At 41.8% G+C, this 19,621-nt stretch overlaps 2 protein-coding genes and 1 non-coding gene across 4 annotated transcripts in view; 1 reads left to right on the top strand and 2 right to left on the bottom strand.

Annotated features, from left to right (window-relative positions):
• Nucleotides 1-6,416, top strand: part of hsd11b2 (hydroxysteroid (11-beta) dehydrogenase 2) — a 19,627-nt gene extending 13,211 nt beyond the window's left edge. The window contains exons 4-5 of the mRNA XM_005726337.1: nt 1,059-1,196; nt 3,661-6,416. Coding sequence (XP_005726394.1) covers nt 1,059-1,196; nt 3,661-4,064 — 542 coding nt within the window. The 3' untranslated portion in view covers nt 4,065-6,416. The remainder of the gene's footprint in view (nt 1-1,058; nt 1,197-3,660) is intronic.
• Nucleotides 6,417-10,685: 4,269 nt separating this feature from the next.
• Nucleotides 10,686-10,757, bottom strand: trnaq-cug (transfer RNA glutamine (anticodon CUG)). Its single transcript has one exon. It is a non-coding gene; the product is annotated as a tRNA-Gln (tRNA).
• Nucleotides 10,758-13,703: 2,946 nt separating this feature from the next.
• LOC102205118 (calcium and integrin-binding family member 2-like) lies at nt 13,704-19,146 on the bottom strand. 2 transcript variants are annotated; one of them, XM_005726339.1, is made up of 6 exons: nt 18,868-19,146; nt 18,568-18,602; nt 17,164-17,275; nt 16,892-17,039; nt 16,095-16,290; nt 13,704-14,387 (listed from the first exon to the last, which is right to left on the bottom strand). In XM_005726339.1, the coding sequence occupies exons 1-6, from the start codon at nt 18,916-18,918 to the stop codon at nt 14,366-14,368; spliced, it is 564 nt and encodes a 187-aa protein (XP_005726396.1). In that variant the 5' UTR covers nt 18,919-19,146; the 3' UTR covers nt 13,704-14,365. The 2 variants fall into 2 exon arrangements, with proteins under 2 accessions (XP_005726396.1, XP_005726395.1); XM_005726338.1 differs by lacking the exon at nt 13,704-14,387 and having other exon boundaries at nt 14,810-16,290.
• Between the last annotated feature and the right edge of the window lie 475 nt (nt 19,147-19,621).

Genomic DNA, 19,621 nt, shown 5'->3' on the forward strand with positions numbered 1-19,621 from the left:
ACAAAGATGCTGTGATAAATCTTACGTGAGTGCTCCAAAGTGAGTGAGCCACACTTAAACTGTTGCCTTCAAACAGCCAAAGCAAACAAACAGCGCTGCTGCCGGCCGTTTGTCCAACTCGACTCTGTCATCATGCCAAAACACCACAGTGCAACCAAATCAATCAGAAAGGTTCATCCCCAGGTGCAGTTAATGAGCTCAGCAGCTTCCACTGACATCTGCTGTTGGTTAGACTGTAAGACAGAGTTTAACATTTTCTCTGTATGTGGTGAGGTGGAAAGGGAACAGTTCATGCTCTGGGCCCTAAAAACACTAAACACATCTGCACAAGATAAATGTCGTCCTCTTTCTTAGACTCACATTGTTACATCTAACACAGAAATGAATAACCAGGATATCCAAGAGTGGACTTAATGAGACTAATATATGCTGTTATAACAAAGCTAATTTGGCTACTGTGCATAGGGAAGAAATGTTATAGTTAATTTTGACCATAGGTACAAATTTATTTAAGAATTTCTTCCCTGATCAACTTTTTGCATTTTGTTGATTCAGTTTAATAAAAATTCCACTAGTTACATTTTCTTAGTTTAGTTTTTTATGTCAAATTTTTAGTCCAGTTGGATCCAGCAAAGTGAACTGATGTGGTTCTTTGACCACAACTCAGAAGCAAGACCCACCTTTTTCATTTTTTCATCTGGTAGATCTGTAACTTGAATCACAAGTTACTTTGAAGGTTTGTTTATTATGTCTTATGAGCACTGTTGTGAGAAAGGCTGGAGGGTTTTCTGAATTAGTACCTGAGTAAGTGCAGGCGTTGCGCACCAGTGGATGAATACTCTGACAAATTAACCTGCATAAGTTAGTTCAAGTGAAGATTTAAAAAACAGGAAGGAAAGAAAGCACTTTAGGGCTCATTTGGTCTGGTTCTGTGGGTGAAGGCAGCTGCACAGCAGCAGAACAAACAAAGAAGAAAATGACCAATTCTTTTGTAGAGTATCTAGCCTTTATCTTACTACATGAAAGAGGTCATGCTGACGCTTTACCCGTGCTTTTAGGTGACCAGCCATTTCCCTGCCTGGCAGCATATGGAGCATCTAAAGCAGCTCTGAACCTCATCACTGAGACTCTGAGACACGAGTTGGAGCCCTGGGGAGTCCAAGTGTCCACCATCCTGCCATCCTCATACAGGACAGGTACCAGTACCAAACCCTGGACACCTCAACTCACCACAGTTTACAGAGGAATGAGCAGAGATTTGAGGTCAAACAGAGTAGCTGGGTCATTGGCTGCATTCAGTCAATTGAAAACCTGCATGAATGATTTATGTCATGCTGGTATTCGGACCTACTAAGGCACAATAGTCAACGGAAACAAATTGTTATTTTTATATGAAATGTGATAAGATGTAGGAGTTCCACAAGGCTCAATCAACGGTCATCCAATATTTTCATTTTCCAGTTAGAAGCTTTAATCAAACGAAATAAATCTGTTGTTACTGCATTATAAAACTAGACACGGGAAACTAAAAGAAACTTTATTTGACACTTTTTAAGTTAAACTGTAGTATTTTTAATAGCTTCATTTAATGGTACCAACCAGAGAATTAGATTTATTCACTGTTTTCAAAACCAACTCGTGCTATTCACATCACTTCATATTCTTATCAAATAATTTTCTGTAATATTGACAGACCAAGAAATCTGTAAAAAACTAAAGTAAAAAAATTTTAAAAACTGTTCCACATTCTGGTTCAAAAAGTAAAAGTGATGAGTGGAATATGAAAACATTTGTTTGGCTGCCAAACCTTCCAGAGAAGATGACAAGTTGTGACGAAGGGCTCGCTATAAGCGCTGAGGTGAGATGTAGAAATAAGCTTAAGATTTTTATGAATTCGGATCCATCGGGAATAAACTGCACTCCTCATCCTGCAGGAGTTGTACACTGTGGTTTGGCCTCATGTCAAACACAATGACAGCCCTCCTGCTGAGGAAAGTACGCTCGTGATGAGAAACACATGTGTGATGGACCATCTGTTTTCACACACGCACACACTCAGTGCTGACTTGGGATTTCGAAACTCTTCGGGGATGGATGGATATGATTAGAGGGAGGGAGGGAGCATGCCTCAGTAATTCACTTTGTCCTGCAGTTGCTGTGCTCAGGAGACAGATCAACATAACAACTCAACAACCTGATTATGTTGAAATGTAGAGACAATATCTAACTCACAATCACGGGCCAGTGATGGAGTAAGTACTTGCATAATTTACTTTAGGAAAATTAGCAGTAACGCATTAAAGTACTGACAATAAAAAGTCCCTGAAGTATTAAAAGTTCTGACTGTGCAATAGAGTATATTATACTATCAGTGCATTATTCTCTTCTGACTCAGAGTCTGTTGTAACCTGAGATGCAAAATTGCAGAAACTGGGAGAAAATAAACACCTGAGCATCAACCAATAGACGCATTGCTCCATGCAATTAAATTACGCTTTCTAATCTTTAGCAGTCTTAATGACTTTGTAAAGGGATCTAATTCAATGTTATGTCAAAGCTATTTATCATTTTTTCATAAACATTTAAAAAGCATGAAATATCTCATTTTCTTCCTATGCTTCTATAAGAAATTGACAAATCTTAAATAAATTGTTTGGCAGTAGCAAAAAGCAAGTTGCAACTTGTGCATAATCATCAGCATAGAAAGTGCGTTTTGGAAAATAAAAATTAAATACTTAAATGCTGCTAGTAGGACTGTTAATATTGATCTAAACCACACAAACGCTGATTATTTTTTCATTATTTATATGATTTGAAAAACAGTGTGATTAGCTGTCTCAAAGGCCTTTACAAACCAGTGAAGACTGCAGTAAAAGAAAGTTAGTCTCCTCCAGGAAAACCCCTCGTTAATAGCTTAGCAGTGTTTGCCAGGCAGTGATGGGATCAGCTTTAACCCTAAACTCTAAATTACTTTTGTACACTTTATTATCACACATTAGAGTGAAATGTGTTTCTTATTGGTCTGAAGGTAAAAGAAAATCTTTAAACAGTGAAAAAAGCTTTTAAAAGTCCACTTGCACTCAGCTGTAATAAAAACAGGGTGTAATGTTTACCACTGCAGTGTGACCAAAACTATTCTAGTCCTCCTGGGTCCTCACAAAAACAATAAAAGCAAACAGCAGCTTCAAACAGGAAAACGTAGGACAGCAAAAGAACCACAGGGAGGAGTTCCCGTCACGCCGGCTGTGGTGATGACAGGGATGTAAACACCGAGCTGGCTCACTTTCCATCTGTTTACTCTTTAATCCTGAAGAAACAGGTTTGCATTTAAGCTTCTTATCCCACTCTTCAACTTGAACTTTCCAAGACCTGCGGACACCATGTTCAACAGTTAAACAGCCAGTCCGCAGCTGAGTCAAGGCTCACACTGAGGCAGTGAAGTGTCAAAAGCTGCTGATTCTGTGCAGGCAGCTACAGCCGTCCCTTTAGTTGAAATTAAACCTGCATGTGAAGCAGAGATGCTGATTCTAAACCTAAAAAACTACACACCGAAGGCCTAAAATGGATTTTCACTTTAAATGTCGAAGTTAAAAAGCAAGCAATATTGGGGTTTGGTGTCATTGATGTTGCTATGGTAACACTGCCCTCTTCTGTCTGCAGCTCAGTCCAGTAACTCCGCCTACTGGGAGAAACAGCACAAGCATCTGCTGCAGAATCTGTCCCCGGCGTTGCTTGAGGACTACGGTGAGGAGTACGTGACCGAGACCAAGGATCTGTTCCAGACCTTTGCCAAACACACCACCACCAACCTCCAGCCTGTTGTTGACACCATCGTGCAGGCGCTGCTGGCTCCGCAGCCTCAGCCGCGTTACTTTGCAGGCTCTGGCTTGAGCCTCATGTACTTCCTCCACAGCTACTTTCCTTACAGCATGAGCAACAACTTTCTGAAGAAAAGGTTTTTGAAGAAGAATGTGATCCCGCGCGCTCTGAGGAAGCAGTCAGCCTTTGATCTGAACCTCAGCCTTCATAACAACAACAATGAGGAGAAGCTACAGCAGATGTGAGACAGTCAACACAGAGGGTATTATCCTGCAGATAGAGGACCACTTCTGTAACACACTCGTAGAGCTGTCGTTTTATGTTTTTTAAAATGTTGAAGGGAACATTGAGATGCACCAAAATGGTTTCTGTTTGTCTCTGTAATGTCTGGCCTGCATGGGGAGGTCAGGGGGTGGGGTTTGGCAGATGCAACCACAGGCCGATCACGGGACACCTTCACCTCTGTCAGCTGTACTGTATAAACACCGGAAGGATCACACTGATGTCATGTGCCTTTATCACATAGAAAGCAGCTTTGCAGGTGGAAGCAAACACTACAGCAGCTCATTAAACCAACACCAGCACAGCCATACAAAAATATCGTTTGCAGAAAGATATCAATTTTTATCACCTACATCATATTAAATTATTTAGCTTCATAATCATAATAAAAGTTAATTTTCCATCAACCCATCAACAGTCAGTGTGATTCTTAGATTGAGACTAAGAAAGATGACATAAAATCTACTGACTCAGCACGACTCGTCCCGTGTTGAATCAAATTATATGCCTGATTCAAAGACTGCAGATTATTATAAATTCTCAAAACCCCAGCAACAACAGTTTTCTTGCTGTCTAAAGGAGCTTTTACTGACTATCGCTCTGGAGTTTAACAAATCAAACACTGGTCTGGTCCATCTCCGGATGTCAGGTCTGGCCCCACACTGATTCGACTGATGCTGCTACCTGAACCTGATGTTCAGCCAAAATGAACGCACAAAAAAAAGAGCCAAATCTGACATTTGTGTCCGGGCCAGAGCAACATCACAGCTGAGTCAAGCCACCTGTGAGCATCTTAAAGCAGCAAGTTACAAAGTCAAAGTTAAAAATCTAAGGGAAACCTCAGATCTGTAACTCAAATCTCGTCCGGCCAGCTCCACGTTTATATTCAGTACAGAAACTGGTAGAATGAGAACACACCTGCTGAATACTGTGTCTTTGCTCAACAGAGTCAACTGACAACAAGTCAGAGGCCCTTATTAGAAGCAGATTTCATTATTTGCAGGCCCTCATTTATGGTTCCTGATGTTCCATCGTCTCTAAGTCATAAACACTTTTTAGTGAGGCACAAAGAACTGCGTCACAGTAAATTCATTACATACATGAATCGTTAGTCATGGCACAGTCAGGAATCATTTGGGATTTTTGCATTAAATAACAGTGTGTAGAAATACTGAATGAAACTTTTGTCAAATTTTTGCTAAAATCTTTGGCCTTCTGTGAAAAAACAAAAGAAAAAAAGGAGTAAAAAGGGAACAAACAGTGAAATGAGCTGCTGCAGTGCTGCGTCCATCCACCTGCATCAGAGAGAAACATATTCTTCTTCAGGTATTTAAAGACTTTACTTACACTTGTGATCTCTGGGGTCCGGGTATTTTCTGCAGGAAGCAAATTGAGGCAAAATAATTTCAAAACAAAATCACGCTTTCAGTTTGACATATTTTGGTTTCATTTTATATGCAAAACCAAAACACAGTGACTTTATTATCTGATTTTGGCTTGAGAAGTTTGCTCATCAACGCCAAACGTGGTTATCAGACTTCCTGTTTGCATTTCGCCTTCGAAATAAAAGCACAACTAACTCTGGTGATGAATGTAGATAGTTGAGCTTAAACTTAATTTTGATCTTTTTAGCCTCTGAAATCCAGATGATCCAGCTACATTTTGGTTCTTGACAGTGAGCCACAGACACGTTTCTGTTATTCTCATGGAAACTAGAAAGAAACATGCTGTTTTCTCGCAGGACAGCCTGCTGGTTTCTCTCACTAAATGCTGACTTCATCTTCAGGATCTTTGTTTCTTCACCCTGTGTCGTCATTGTCTCTTTGATTAAATGTATAAACATGGATCAATAAATCATGTAGCAGTTTTTTTCTGCTGTTGTAAATGCAACAATTCAAACCTCAAAACTTTATACAACACATGTACAGAGCAGATATGGTATTATATGCTGGGGTGTTGCTATGAGTCATGCAGACACTACATAGCTGAAAAACAAACTTTTGTGCACATGTTCAGGGTGTTGTGTTTCTGTGGTTGGAAACAGCCTGTCTCTCATCAGACTCACCTCCAAAAACATCCCCAAGTTTTTTCATTTTGTGTTTTTTGTTCTGTCTATTTGTGTGTTTGTTTTGTTTCTCAGCCCATTTCGAATCAAACTATTTATGGCATCTTTTCTTTTATCACCATTCAAATTGTGACTTTGTTTCTTTTTATAAAAAAAATTTAAGAAAACTAAAAAAAAAAAAAAAACATGATGTAAAACGTTCACTTGGTTGATTCTGTAATAGAAATAAAGTTGGCTTTTCAGACTTCTACCTTTGCGGCGATTTGTGAATTTGTGTAGAAATATGAAGATATCTCCTCTAGAACAGTACACAGTGGTCCCTCCCTATATCACGACGGTGCAATTTTCTCTGTTTTTTTGGTTAGTTTTGGGAGTTGTTGTTTTTTTTACAGCGCATTGTGCTATGCGTCCTGATTGGCTGTAGACCATTTTCAATCAATCTCGTGCCGTGTCTCCTGTACAGTACAGAATGCGTTCAGCTTGTCAAATTTACATAAATCTTTGCCAGCAGAAGACAACAAACACAACGGTGTCGACGTCAAAGGATTATAAGGCACATTAAGCGAAACAAAACTGTCAGATAATTCAAACTTAACTTCCTCTACTTCCATACCATTAATAATAATGGATTGGATTTATATAGCGCATTTCAAGGCACCCAAAGCGCTTTACAATGCCACTATTCATTCACTCTCACATTCACACACTGGTGGAGGCAGCTACAGTTGTAGCCACAGCTGCCCTGGGGCAGACTGACAGAAGCCAGGCTGCCATATCGCACCATCTGACCAACACCAGTAGGCGGCAGGGTGAAGTGTCTTGCCCAAGGACACAACGACCAGGACAGAGAGCTCGGGGATCGAACCGGCGACCTTCCGGGTACAGATACGCTTCCCAACCCCCTGAGCCACGGTCGCCCCATTGATTCATTGATGTTGAATTCTCTTGCAGCTGATCTATTCCCATGTTCTGGACCTGAAAACAGGGTTTTTCTACGAAGGTTTGATCTTTGAGAGTTTAAACAAGAAAGAAAAGTGTGGAAATGTCGATGCCTGTCTAAGAAAAGTGTATAAAGTGTGTAGAGAGGGGTTTTACAACCTTAAAACATCTATAATAATTGTAAAAAAAATAAAGTTCCCTACCTCACCTATCGCGGGTTATTTTTAGAAGGTAACACCCACGATAAACGAGGGACCGCTGTATATAAAAAGTGCAACTTAGAGTGACTTGTTGTGGTTTTCACTCTGTACACTACCAGTAGACCTGACTGAAGTGCAGACTTTTAGCTTCAACTCAAGAGTTTGACAAAAGTATTGCATGAACTGTTGTCTCTCATTTTAAAGCCTCAAAATTAATTGGACAACTGGCTGACAGGCAGGTTCATGGCCAGGTGAGGTCTGTTCACTCATTATTTCATGACAAATTAAGGAGATAAATATCTAGAGTTTATTTCAAGTTGAACTTCATATCAGTGATGCACGTGTAGGAGGCCATCATTAGGCTGACAAACCTAAATAAAGCTATCAGAGAGATAGCAAAAAAATGTAGGAGTGTTCAAATCAACAGTCTGATACATTCCTAAAAAGAAGGAGTGCAGGAAACTCAACAACACCAAAAGTCCTCAGATGTACATGGGGATGTACAATAGCTGATAATGGGCCCAAGTCATTTCTTATGAGACTAACAGTCTTAGTCGCTAAAAATGATAATGTCAAGTTTGTCATGGTTTAGTTTGAGAAAGTTCAAAGACATCCAGCAATTAAAATTGTTAAGAAAATCTGAACCTTTCTGCAATGTGCTATCAGCACATGGTTTTAGACAGAGGTAGAACTGTGTATCATCTGCATAAGAGTGATAGGAAATTTGGTGTTTCTGAAAAATAGAGCCTAATGGGAGCATGTATAAGGAGAATAAGACGGGGCCCAGAATAGAGCCCTGAGGTATTCCACAAGTAAGTGTAGCAGGGGAAGAGTTTTGTTGCCCTGCATCAAGGAGTTCTGCTCTCTAAGTAAGAGGCAAACCATTTTAGAGCAGAACCTTGGATGCCGACGCACGTCTTCAAACGGTTTCATAGGATTGTGTGATCAACAGTGCTGCACTCAGGTCTAAAAGAATTAAAACAGTACTTTTCCAGAGTCAGCAGGGTAAAGGTCCTTACGCACATAAAAATTAGATGTAAAGGATTTGTAAACAGCTGAATTCTGTCATTATTAACATTTTACACAACCTCCTAATTTTTTTTCATCCATGGTGAAAGATCTACCGTGACATCAAACGAACCCTGGTACGTGTTTGACGGCGCTGACAGTAATATTTGTCGAACTTTTCTGCGCCGTGTTAACACCTCAGCCCGGTCCAACACATCGGTGATGATCCAAATCCAGGTTTTTTGCAAAGAATCACTGCTGCAGATTTATGATCTGCTGGAAGCACCGAAGCCAGCAGAGCCCAGACTGTAAGAGCAGCACACATGTTCAAACACATGAAGTGAGAATGAGCAATGTCTAGATTTTTGGTTTCTTGTGAACAACAGAAGAAGAAGGAGTCGGGCTCAGGTGTGTGAGTCTCAAAGCTTTGTCCCTCGAAGCTGTAGCCACATTTCACTTTGTACTTCTGATATTCATCCCTTACGTTACATTTTTTTTAGCTTTTACACTGCACACATTAAACCGTCTCCTTTTGCATACCAGGGAAACCATATGCTCTGCACTGTGCACTCTTTTTATTTATTTTTGTCAAACGGCTCTTTTGTAAGCTCATTATGACCTCCTCAGTCTGACCTGCAGCTCTATTAAATGGGCCTTTCTCTCCTCTAGGCTGATAAGGTGATTTCGCTTCAGCTCTTAGACTGCTGACAGACTGCTGAGAGCGGACGGTTTGTCCAGTTAGAACTGATTTCCTGCTGATAAATCCGGAGCATGAACTCCTGCATAAATCACCGATGAGGTAACATCAAGGTCGTGTTCAGGTCAGGTTGACCTTGTCCATCCATTCTGCCAGGACTGCAACCCTCTGTGTCATTCCTGCTTTGTTTCCACTAATGAAGGCGATTTAATGAGGACATTAGGCGTTTTAATGAGGAACTAAGACTTTAAATCTATGATCTGATAAACAGAGAGGATCACCCACAGTCTGGCTCAATCTGGACCTCCAAACGTCTGACTGGTGGCCCGAATCCTCACCACTATACAAAGTGAGGGGTCATGTTCAGTTTAAGGGGCAAATAAGGAGACAGCAGCTTGAGACATCACTGCTTCTCATTTACAATGTTTAAGATAATGAGCCGTTAACCACGAGAGACATGTGGAACATCAAACATCCCTGCTTTGTTTCTGTGCACATTCTCTTACATTTGTCTTTGTGCATGACGATGAAATGTATGTGATTACTCAAGCTAATCACCTGATCTTAAAAGTTAAAGAAGTGAAGTACTGTGTAAAACTCTTGAGCCACACTTCACTTCTTTATCTTTTGCTTCCAAGGAGCCAGACCCGTCAACAGTTTGGACAAACCTTCTCATTTTGTTTATTTTTGTGTTTATTTTTATTGCTTTCTACATTGTAGATACATACTGAAGATATCAAATATATGAAGCAAGAATTATGTAGCAAAGAAAAAACTGATAAATAACTCTAAATAAGTCTTTTAGATTCCTGAACCACCCTTAGCTTTGTTGACAGCGCTGCAAACCCTTGGCCTTTTCTCAATGAGCTCCATGATGTAATCACCTGAAATGGTTCTCACTTCACAGACGCCTTATCACCCACTCACAACCTGGGCCTTTTGACCTCAGTAAATCACACGGCAGGGTGGGACTAGGTTTCACAATGGGTTCACCTGAAACCTTGCCTGATTGTGACCGACACCCATTTTCACTTGGGTGATTAGACAGAGGAACAGTGGGGGTCCATGATCCTCTTGGAGACACTCCCATAGGGCTTAAAATCTGGGACTCTCCACCAATTGCTTTTAGGACTGAAGGAGCTTCTCAGATGATCCACCATGCAACATCATCTGGAAAAACCTGACAGAAAACAACTTCTTTTTTTAACCATTTTTCAGTGTTTGGGACAAGGACTCCAAACACAGTGCCAGTGCAGTAAAAGCATTCTTGGAGATAAAAACAGACAATGGAACATTATCAGTCATGGATTAGCCTCCCCAGAGCCTGAAGCTCAACATTATCGAAGCAGTGCGGGATTCAACAAGCCTGTAAATCTATTCCTGAATAAGATTTTTTTTTAATGCTTAACAGAGTTAAGGTTGTGTTGAAGAATAAAGATGGTCATAGAAGCCGGACTGCTGCATTTACATTTATATTTGCTCTTTTCAATAAATCACTGCATGTATTTCTTGTATTTCATATCAAAAAGTAAAGATATGAGGTATGAATGTCACCTGGTCCTATGACAGTTGCGCACAGGGCTGCGCTTCTACTAACTGCTGTGACTTTATTCAGTCAATTTTATTTTTTATACTTGATGGATTTATTCCTGTGTGTCAGGAGAAAAATGAGGGTAGGTTCCACCGAGATTTGAACTCGGATCGCTGGATTCAGAGTCCAGAGTGCTAACCATTACACCATGGAACCACGTGCTTACATCGTCGGAAATTTCATTATTTAAAAGTCGAACAGACATGACCTCCCCGATATGATTCCTGTAAGCTGTTGGGAGGATTTTTTTCGCTGTACAACGATCCGTTTATTTACATACGAATCGTCTATAGATTTCATGTTAAAACCTCAAATCTAGCATCGCCTCTGACGTCACATCCCCCGGATTTTGGACGTAAAGGTTGTATATACATCTGTGAAACGTATTAGTTCCCGGGTCCATCAGCACGGTGGATAAAATCTGACAAAACAAACGAACGAACATGGTTTTGCGACCACACCGGTCACTAATAGTTCGGTCAGTGCTTATTTAATCGTTTTACTGTTTCAGTACAGAAACGTTTGTCAGTAAATCCACCACTCGCCACCAGGTGTCAGTGTAACACAGCAGAACAACTACCTGCAAACAATAAACGGCACAACACAGCCAGCACGGTGTGGAAGGTATCTGTTAGTCATCATTTTTCTTCTTCTTTATATTATTATGTTGTTGATCCGTGGAGTATTTTATTTTATTGCAAATTATTTTTGTCACTTTCTGAGGATGAATTCAACTCCATGTGTTCACTGCTGATTGCACACACGTGATTGCTAAAAACTAGAAGCACTGCTGGATGAATTGTTCTGTGGATGAATTGTTCTGTGGATGAATTGTGAGTTGGATGTGAAGCGCAGCTCCTGCTAAAATTCTACTGACCTCAGATCAACACTGGTCTCATGTTTCTGTCAGTGAAAACAGGTCGATGTTGTTGCTATCTGCTGATCATCAGCTGCTGTTTCATCCTGCCAACACGTCGATGCTCCTCAGCTTCAGTTACACAACAATCTAATATCACACACTCTCCTCTGTGGTTATTTAAAGTCTGGCAGCGTGTAGTCTGCAGACTTTACCTGCTTCACCTCCAGCATAGACACCACATGGACAACAAAAGCACCTTACTGGTGATAATCCACGTGTCCTGTTAGTTTTGAGGTATACTTACAGACTCGGTTTGATTTCAGATGAGTACAGTGATTAGAACTGCGACCTCAGAGCAAGATGGTTCTTTGCTCTCAGGTCCTGGTACCTGCTCTCCGTCTGTTCTCCCACAGTCCTGGCACACCTTCACGGGTTTTTCAAAAGGGGGAAAAAAAATCACACTGATAACAAAGAAGTCTTAAGTTGTCTGACCTTGGTGTGAATTTGCTGAGACGTCCACTCCTTTGTGATTGTGTTAATGCACAACGGCAAAATGTCAAAACCTCTGCTTTTATACAGTTGCACAAATTTATAGATGATCAGCTAAGTGCATTTGATTAGCAGCATCTTAATTCCAATGGAAGCAGTATGTTTGCTTAGTTTTACACATGACTGCATAGAGTCCTGTTAAAACGTGCCTTTTCTCAGGACTGTGCTATAAAATAGAAATAAATTCATGTTGTCTCAGCAGGTTGTATTGAAAAACATGATGACAATTTACCCACAAAAATGTTCCTTTGATTTTTTAATGTTTTGTTTTTTAAGTGTTTGAGTCTGAGGGCATCGGTCAACGATTCAAATTAGAGTGCTACTAAAGTGCTACTACTGCAGCTCCACCTGCTGACACACTAACATTACTGACTTCCTGTTTATTGTTGTTGTGACTCTTCTGACTCAGTATGCTAACCTCACGTTTCTCCACCATCACTGCAGAGAGAGAAACCTCGTTTGGCAAAAATCGACATTTAATCTTTTTGTTATCCTGGTTGAGATTAGCATATGCTGCATAGATCATTACAGACTGGTGGCCTTGCGGGGTGCTCATCCTGCCCTGCGTGCAGTGTGCTGTACCTGTAAATGTCAGGTGTGTCCTGGTGGAGGTTGTGTAATCCAGCAGATGAAGGCTGCTGTGCTGCAGCAGCAGGAACGCCGTGTCTTCACTACAGTTGGCTGCTCATGATAATCAGGACGGATGTGCCTCTGCAGCCTGAACTGAACAGCAGCTGCAGGAGGAGGCGCGTCAGCTTATTCACACCACCCAGAGTTCAAACTCACAGCCAGCTGACTGTACTGTGAAGGAGAGGTGAACTCATCTTGTACCTTCTAGTTTCCCAGTAATTCCAGGCCTCTTAGTACAGACGGATGTCTGAAGCTCCGTCTTTACACATCCATTTCTTATTCCTTGAATCACTACAGCCGACTCTGACCCCACAGTTTACAGGAGACCACTAGCAGCTACGCTAACTGATCTGTAGACTGGATCACGTCTCTAGAGGTCAGAACAGGAGTAGTCATTCCTCTATTGTTAGACATGACTGGGTACAGATAATGCAAATGATTCCAGCCAGTAATTCCTCTTGGCTGCTTTTCTGCAGTCCTCGTTCAGAATTTTAGGGGAAAAATCTTTTGAAGACATTTGAGCTGGGTGAACTGGAAGGAAAGTTATATTATAAATAGATTTGTGATAAAATGATTTTTGTGGGGTTTGAATCTTTCGGTGGATTAGCAGAGTATTTAAATCCAAAGTGATAAGTTTGAGATAACGTGTTATCTGCAGGCTCTAAAAGTGTAACGACTGAACGGCCCATCCAAACTGCAGCTCCTCCACCTCCTCCCCCAGCATGACAGTGCTCCCTGTAACCAACAGCCCAGTGAGAGTCCTACTAGGTGAAACTATGCAGTATTGTAAATCATTTCTCATATAAATTGTGCATTAAGAGAAAGGCTTACAGTGAAAGGTGCTTTGAAGTGTCTTCCTGTAGCAGAGCAAACCTTCAGACCTTCAAAGCTGCAGACCAACAGCATTCCTGGACCTCCTCCTGTTTTTCCTCTAGACACTTGATGGTACAAACCAATGTTAAGACCTGATGTGTTTAGCTGCAGGATGAGGAACAGCTCACGCCCTCGCCTGAACCTGGATCGGTTTTCTCAGACAAGAAGCCTCGTGAAGCATCGAGTGACAGAACAACCTTTTATTTGATTCTAGCCATAAAATATTTTGTCTTGAAAGAGTGAAAGCTGTCATATCAAGTTAGTAGGAGGCAGGAAAAAGTTTTATCAAAGCCAGGAGTACAGGTGAGATGACAGAGAGAGCCCTTCCATCAACTGAGCTACAGTTTACTATGATTGTCGTTATGCACCAGAATGCTTCACTAAACCAGATGTACAAATTCACCAGCTAGAAGCAATTTACAACATGCACTTTATGGAGAAAGATTGCATAGCTCCTCACTGTTTTGCCCTTTAAAGATGTGCTTTTAAAAAGAATCCAGTTTTGGATGAGGCCTTTCTGAAAAGCACTAAATTCAGAAAAGCCCTGTTCTGTATCCACTGCGGCGCCGTCCTCACAGATGTTTCTCAGAAAATCGGAAACGTCCACAGGGGAGAAGAAAGTCAGCCCTGTCTAAGCTGAGTTCAAAATCCATCCCAGAGAGAGGCTTCATGCAGTAACGTATCCCCTCTGGAATGACTGCGTGATCGAGACAGTCCAGGTCTCAGGATCTTTCAGGAAAGAAGACTCCCCGCCGGCAGTAGAAAGGACAGGCACTGAGTCGAGCTGGGTCCGAGGTTCAGGTGGAATCGGGGTCGAAGAGAGACGTCTTTCCTCTGCAGGATCTCAGCTGCCTCATATTCGTATGTGGAAATTGCTGAAGACACAAAACAAGCAGATGTGGGTGACTTCTAGGACTGACTGAATCATCATTAACTGTTTGAACCTCTCAGGCTGTAACTGGATGAAACTGTGAAATTTAGCCTCGTTGTATCAACTGCAGGATGGTAATGGTGCATCTCAGTTGCTGTCAGGAGTCTGTTTTTACTCTTTAAATTAAAACTCTGACAATTATCTTTGCATGTAATGTTTCATAGGATTCACCTCCAGGGCAGAGCGACTGGAAAACATGCTCACTTTGAGCTGCCTCAAACTACTTTACAATGTCGGGTAAATACCCCACAGTGCTACAGAGAAAACTTCCACAATTAGACGACCCCCTATGAGCAAGTACTTGGTGACAACGGGAAGGAAAAAGTCCCTTTTAACAAGAAGAAAACTCCAGCAGAACCGGGCTCAGGGAGGGCCGGCCGGTTGGGGGTCCGCAGCAGGTGCTGCAGAGTCTGTTGTAAGCAGACATAAATGACTGGACGAGCGTAAATGCTGCTATCTGCACGCCGCACCTTGCAGACGCGCGTTCACGCCGACGTTTATGACAGTCGAGCCGCTCGGCTTTGTGACGTCAGATTAACTGGCCGACCGTAACCAGGGTGACGCGGGAGGTGATGTACCAGCTAGTAAACATAATGGCTTTCCAGCTTTCTCTTTTTACAGTTTAACTGCTTCTGTTGCCATAGTAACACCAACCCTTGAGCCCAGTTTCCAGCTATTATCTCTGAGCGGCGGTCCAGTGTGATAGACAAATTAATGACTGAACTCAATGACTTGATAAATGCACCCTCCTCCTCCTCACTCTACTCTTCTTCCCCTTGTCTCTCCCTTCACCCCTCCTCTGTGCTCACTGTGGGACACTGTGATGGATTGCCAGCAGTAAAACTCGTGGGTTTTATCTCTGCAGCTTTATGCAGAGCAGCAGAAGACTCAGCAGCCTGAGTGAGAAACACTCACAGCCAGGATCAGGACCTGGATCAGGACCTGGATCAGGACCTGGATCACAACCATCCTCTGTCCTTTCAGGAGACATCCCGCCGGCAGCTTCACGGTGAAGCTTCTCATTGATTTGATGCTGTCCCTTCATGCAGCCCCTCAGTTCAGCCTCAATCGTGAAACAACTGATGTGTGTTGAGCAGCAGATCAAACAAGAGCTACAAATATCTTCCAGCGCACAGTAAGACTCATTTAGTAAGTTTGACACCGCTGCATTAGTGGGAGGATCATACTGAGCCGCAGCACAGTCTGTACAGCTGACTGTGATTTAAAAAGCTAAAATAGTGTGTGCTTTTGTGGTGGATGGATGAAAACTGTTGATAACCCTGCAGATCATCGTGTTTTAGTGATACTGCCAGCAGAACAGAAGAAAACTGACCCTAAAGCATATTTTCCTCCAAAAAATGCTGCTTCAAGAGCAGAGAGCACAGAGCTGATGTGTTATGTGACATTATTGTGATGAGCTGGCAACAGCACCCCATGACAGCCTGGAGGGGAAATATAAGAAACAGTCAGACAACAGTCTGAGCAGCAAAAAACACTTTGGACCGATTCCAAACACAGAAATTAAGAATTAAAAAACCAATCACATACTTTTCTAACTTTGCGCTGTCACTGTGGAGGTTTGTGGGAGAGGAGCAGCCACGTCTCTGCCTTACTTTAAAAAATGAACACATAACCGAAGAGGTGACGGTACCTCAGAAAGTCAGGAGCCTTGGAGATCATGTTCTCAAAGTCGGCGAATGAGAGCTTGTTGTCTCCGTCGAGGTCGGCCTCCTCGATGGCTTTGTCACACACCAGCGTGACCTCCTCGGGCGTCAGCTCCCCTTTGGTCAGCTTGTTCAGGGTCTTCTCCAGGTCCTCCTTACAGATGAAGTTGTCCCTGTTAAAGTCTGGACCAGATCCCCAACGAGACGACTCAGTACTGAGCTGCCACGAAAACCTGAACTTGTTCTACGAATAATCTCCATGTAATCAACAGTAATAACTGCAAATAATGAAATCATTTTGTAAACTATACATTTTTTTAGACTTTATTTAGATTTTTCATATATTATTTTGAGACCATTTAAATCTATTTAGACATTTAATGTTAATTTAGTGACATTTAATTAATATTTAGAAGAATAATGTTTAGACTAATAATAATTATTAAATTTTTTGATTATTTCGAATGATAATTCTTTTATTCACATATTTTTGGCCATTTTATTTACATTTAAGAGAGATTTGTGTATATTAACATTTTACTTTCTTTTAATATTTTCAGAAATTATAATAATCATTTTCCAGGAATTAATAATTTTCTCTTAATGATATACTTACGAAGTTGAAATAATTAATTAAAATAATCTTTTATATAGTCATGCTACTTTTGGTTAAATCAGGAAAACAGCACTTATTCTGAAGCGAGTACTCGCCGAGGCACATTGCTGCCACAGGTGTGTCATCTCAGACCCAACCCGAGCTTCTCCACCTGAAGGCGCACGTTACCGTATATCTTGAAGGCGTAAATGGTCTTGAGCTCTCTGGGTGAAGCTTCGCAGAGGGCAGAAAACATATCGATGAAGTCGCTGAAGCTCAGGTTCCCCTGTCCGTCCTCGGAGAACGTCTCCACGATTCTCTCTCTAAACGGGTTTTCCTGTCAGCACAGACGCAAAACATCACACAGTTGAACATAACGGCCAACAAAAACCGGGATGTGAGACACATTTGTTTTAAAGTCTTGCATCAGCCAGCAGAATTTTGACCTGTACAAACTGTACCTTCAGTTCAGGCATGGTGACGATGAGCGTCATCGGGACTTTGATGTCGGGGTTGTTGGTGTAGTCCAGCGGCACTAAATGTGGCGCCAGCTCACGATATCGAGCGTGTAACCTGCAGCACATTAGAGCAAAGTCAGCAGTTTACACAGGAGTCTAATACATTCACTTTAATAACACTTTACATTCAGGATCCCAAATTTCAGACTGATGAGAGAAAAGCAACAAGTTTCCATCAGTCAGTGATCAAAGCCTTCCTAACAAAATGATGCAACCTTAAGATAAAAGCTGCTGGAACAAGGAAGGAGAATCTGAAACACGCCGACGCTGTCCGTCTGTAGCTGTAAAGTGTTTGTCTGAGCGACTCCAATCTGCTCATTTCCACCTCTAGAGTTTCAGTCTTGACCTTTATTTTTCCCACCCAGGGACTGTTTCTTGAAGGTCACCCCCTTCAAGAAGCTATACTGGCACCAAATGATGGAATCAAAGCATTCAGAGCAATCTGAAGTTTGAGTGTTTGGCTCACAGGGATTTCCTTTAGATACGTTTAATCATTACTTTTCTAAACTGTGCAGGTTTAATATGAAGGTCTAACTCTGGGTCATGTGACAGGAAATACAGGAACGGTGAATCAGCCTACAAGTCATCTTAAAATAAGTTAAAAAAATCCAGTTTTGATGTTTGAAATCAGCTCAGTTAATCTCACTTCAGTCTACTGAACAGTTTCACCTCATACTATGAAAACAGGTGGAGCTGCAGGTCCTGGAGGTGCATAGCTGTGGGTGGAAATTTTGCACAAATTTTTTTCCCAGCATTTTTGTTTCTTCACAACGTCATGACTACACGAGATCTTTCCAGTGCGGAAAAACTCATTTAAGCTCTGTTTAAAGCATGCAACCCAAATCCACTTTAAGCCCACTCAAGTGTCACAATCTGAAGCTAAAATGTGGTTTTTGTTTTGTACAATTCTTCCTGTAACCTTTTCTGAGCATTAGTAACATCCACTTTGATGTAGAGGAACAGAAATACCATCAGTGGATGTTTGATCTGTTTCTAATTACTTATTGGAGAAAACTTCAAAAAGTGCATTTTGAGTAAACTTTGAAGGGTCGTATCACCATGCAGGACAGGTGTGTGAAGCATATAAAGTGTTTCCTTTTGTGCTTCGTTAAAATGAGTCAATCAGCTATTAAAATATACTCCAAGCGCGCTGCGTTCAGTGTGAGTTTAGTAGATCCCAGTACAGTAAAGCCAATCATCACAACCATTGTGTAAACACATCGCGCCTACAATACACAGCAGGAAAAATAGCCGAGCTGCAGTCGTTCCTCTCCCTCAGTGAGTGATGAAGGTGTAGATTCAAAAAGAAAAGAAGACCAGCAGACTTTCGCCGTGCGCCACACTCACCGCAGGATTTCCTTCCGGGTGAAGAAGGTGCAGTCCTGGGAACAAACAGAGAGACGAAGAAAGTGAGTCAGAGCGGCCAGTCCTCAGGGAGGATCTGCTTTCACCATCACTCAGCATCTTCACCACTACCACCACCATCATCATCATCATCCAGTGCAGCAGGATGCAGAGCCAATCAGCAGCAGGAGGCAGATCTGATGTGGTCTGCGTTCTGCTGAGCCATGAAGGCAGACACCTCTCCACCTTTCACGCCACTCTGAAGGACATCCAGCTGTCCGCCTCCATCCTGCCCCCCCTCACCTGATACGCCTCCAGCTGTTCCTCGGTGAAGGTTGTCTGCTTGTTGCCCATCCTGGCCGGCGGATCCTCCCATCACACAGCTGCATCACACTCTGAGCTGACTTTGCATCCGGCAGCAGGTCTGCGCACAGCCGGGACATCCACTCTCCTGATCCGGGTCTCAGTCTGCGAGCCTGATGCTGCTGCTGCTGCTGCTGCTGGTCCCAACGCGGAGGAAAACAGGATTGTGACGCCTCAGAGGACAGGAGGAGGAGGTGCAGGCATCACAGTGCTGCTTTCAGCTGCTGCTTGGAAAACCATGAACTGTAAATGCAGGAAGAAATTCTGGAATTACATCATTAGATTAGTCTGTACGATGACTTTATCAGAATGTTTGTTTATTTTTATGTTAAATGAATTACTTTTTATAACTTTACATCCATCTTTCTTTATTTCAACCACACATTTCTTCGATCTGCTTTCCAGCTTGGGTTCAATCAGCGTAAAAGTTGTAAAACCCATTTTCTTTTTCAACTGATTTTTCATGTATTGTTTGTTTCTTTTCCTTTTATAATAATAAAGTTATGCTAAAATAAATACAGATATTTATGTTTGCAGATTTTCTTTCTCGAGATGAATGTTACACTGGCTGTTCTGTGCCATCAGATCCCAGACATCATTTGAACACTAAGCCACAGCTCTGAGCTTAGAGCCACAGGTTCTAAGCTCACAGTAAACAAAGTAAAGTCAATAACAAAAGTGCACGCACACGAGT

The sequence above is a fragment of the Pundamilia nyererei genome, unplaced genomic scaffold (genome assembly GCF_000239375.1).
Source record: "Pundamilia nyererei isolate P.nyererei 1_Seehausen unplaced genomic scaffold, PunNye1.0 scaffold00019, whole genome shotgun sequence".
Lineage (NCBI taxonomy): Eukaryota > Metazoa > Chordata > Actinopteri > Cichliformes > Cichlidae > Pundamilia > Pundamilia nyererei.

What these genes read in the sequence shown, in the direction of transcription:
- LOC102205118 (XM_005726338.1), bottom strand. Translation starts at nt 18,918, where the DNA reads ATGGGCAACAAGCAGACAACCTTCACCGAGGAACAGCTGGAGGCGTAT. An exon ending in AACAGCTGGAGGCGTATCAG is followed by an intron (nt 18,603 to 18,867) that starts GTGAGGGGGGGC and finishes GTTTGTTCCCAG; the next exon opens with GACTGCACCTTCTTCACCCG. An exon ending in TTACGCCTTCAAGATATACG is followed by an intron (nt 16,291 to 16,891) that starts GTAACGTGCGCC and finishes GATCTGGTCCAG; the next exon opens with ACTTTAACAGGGACAACTTC.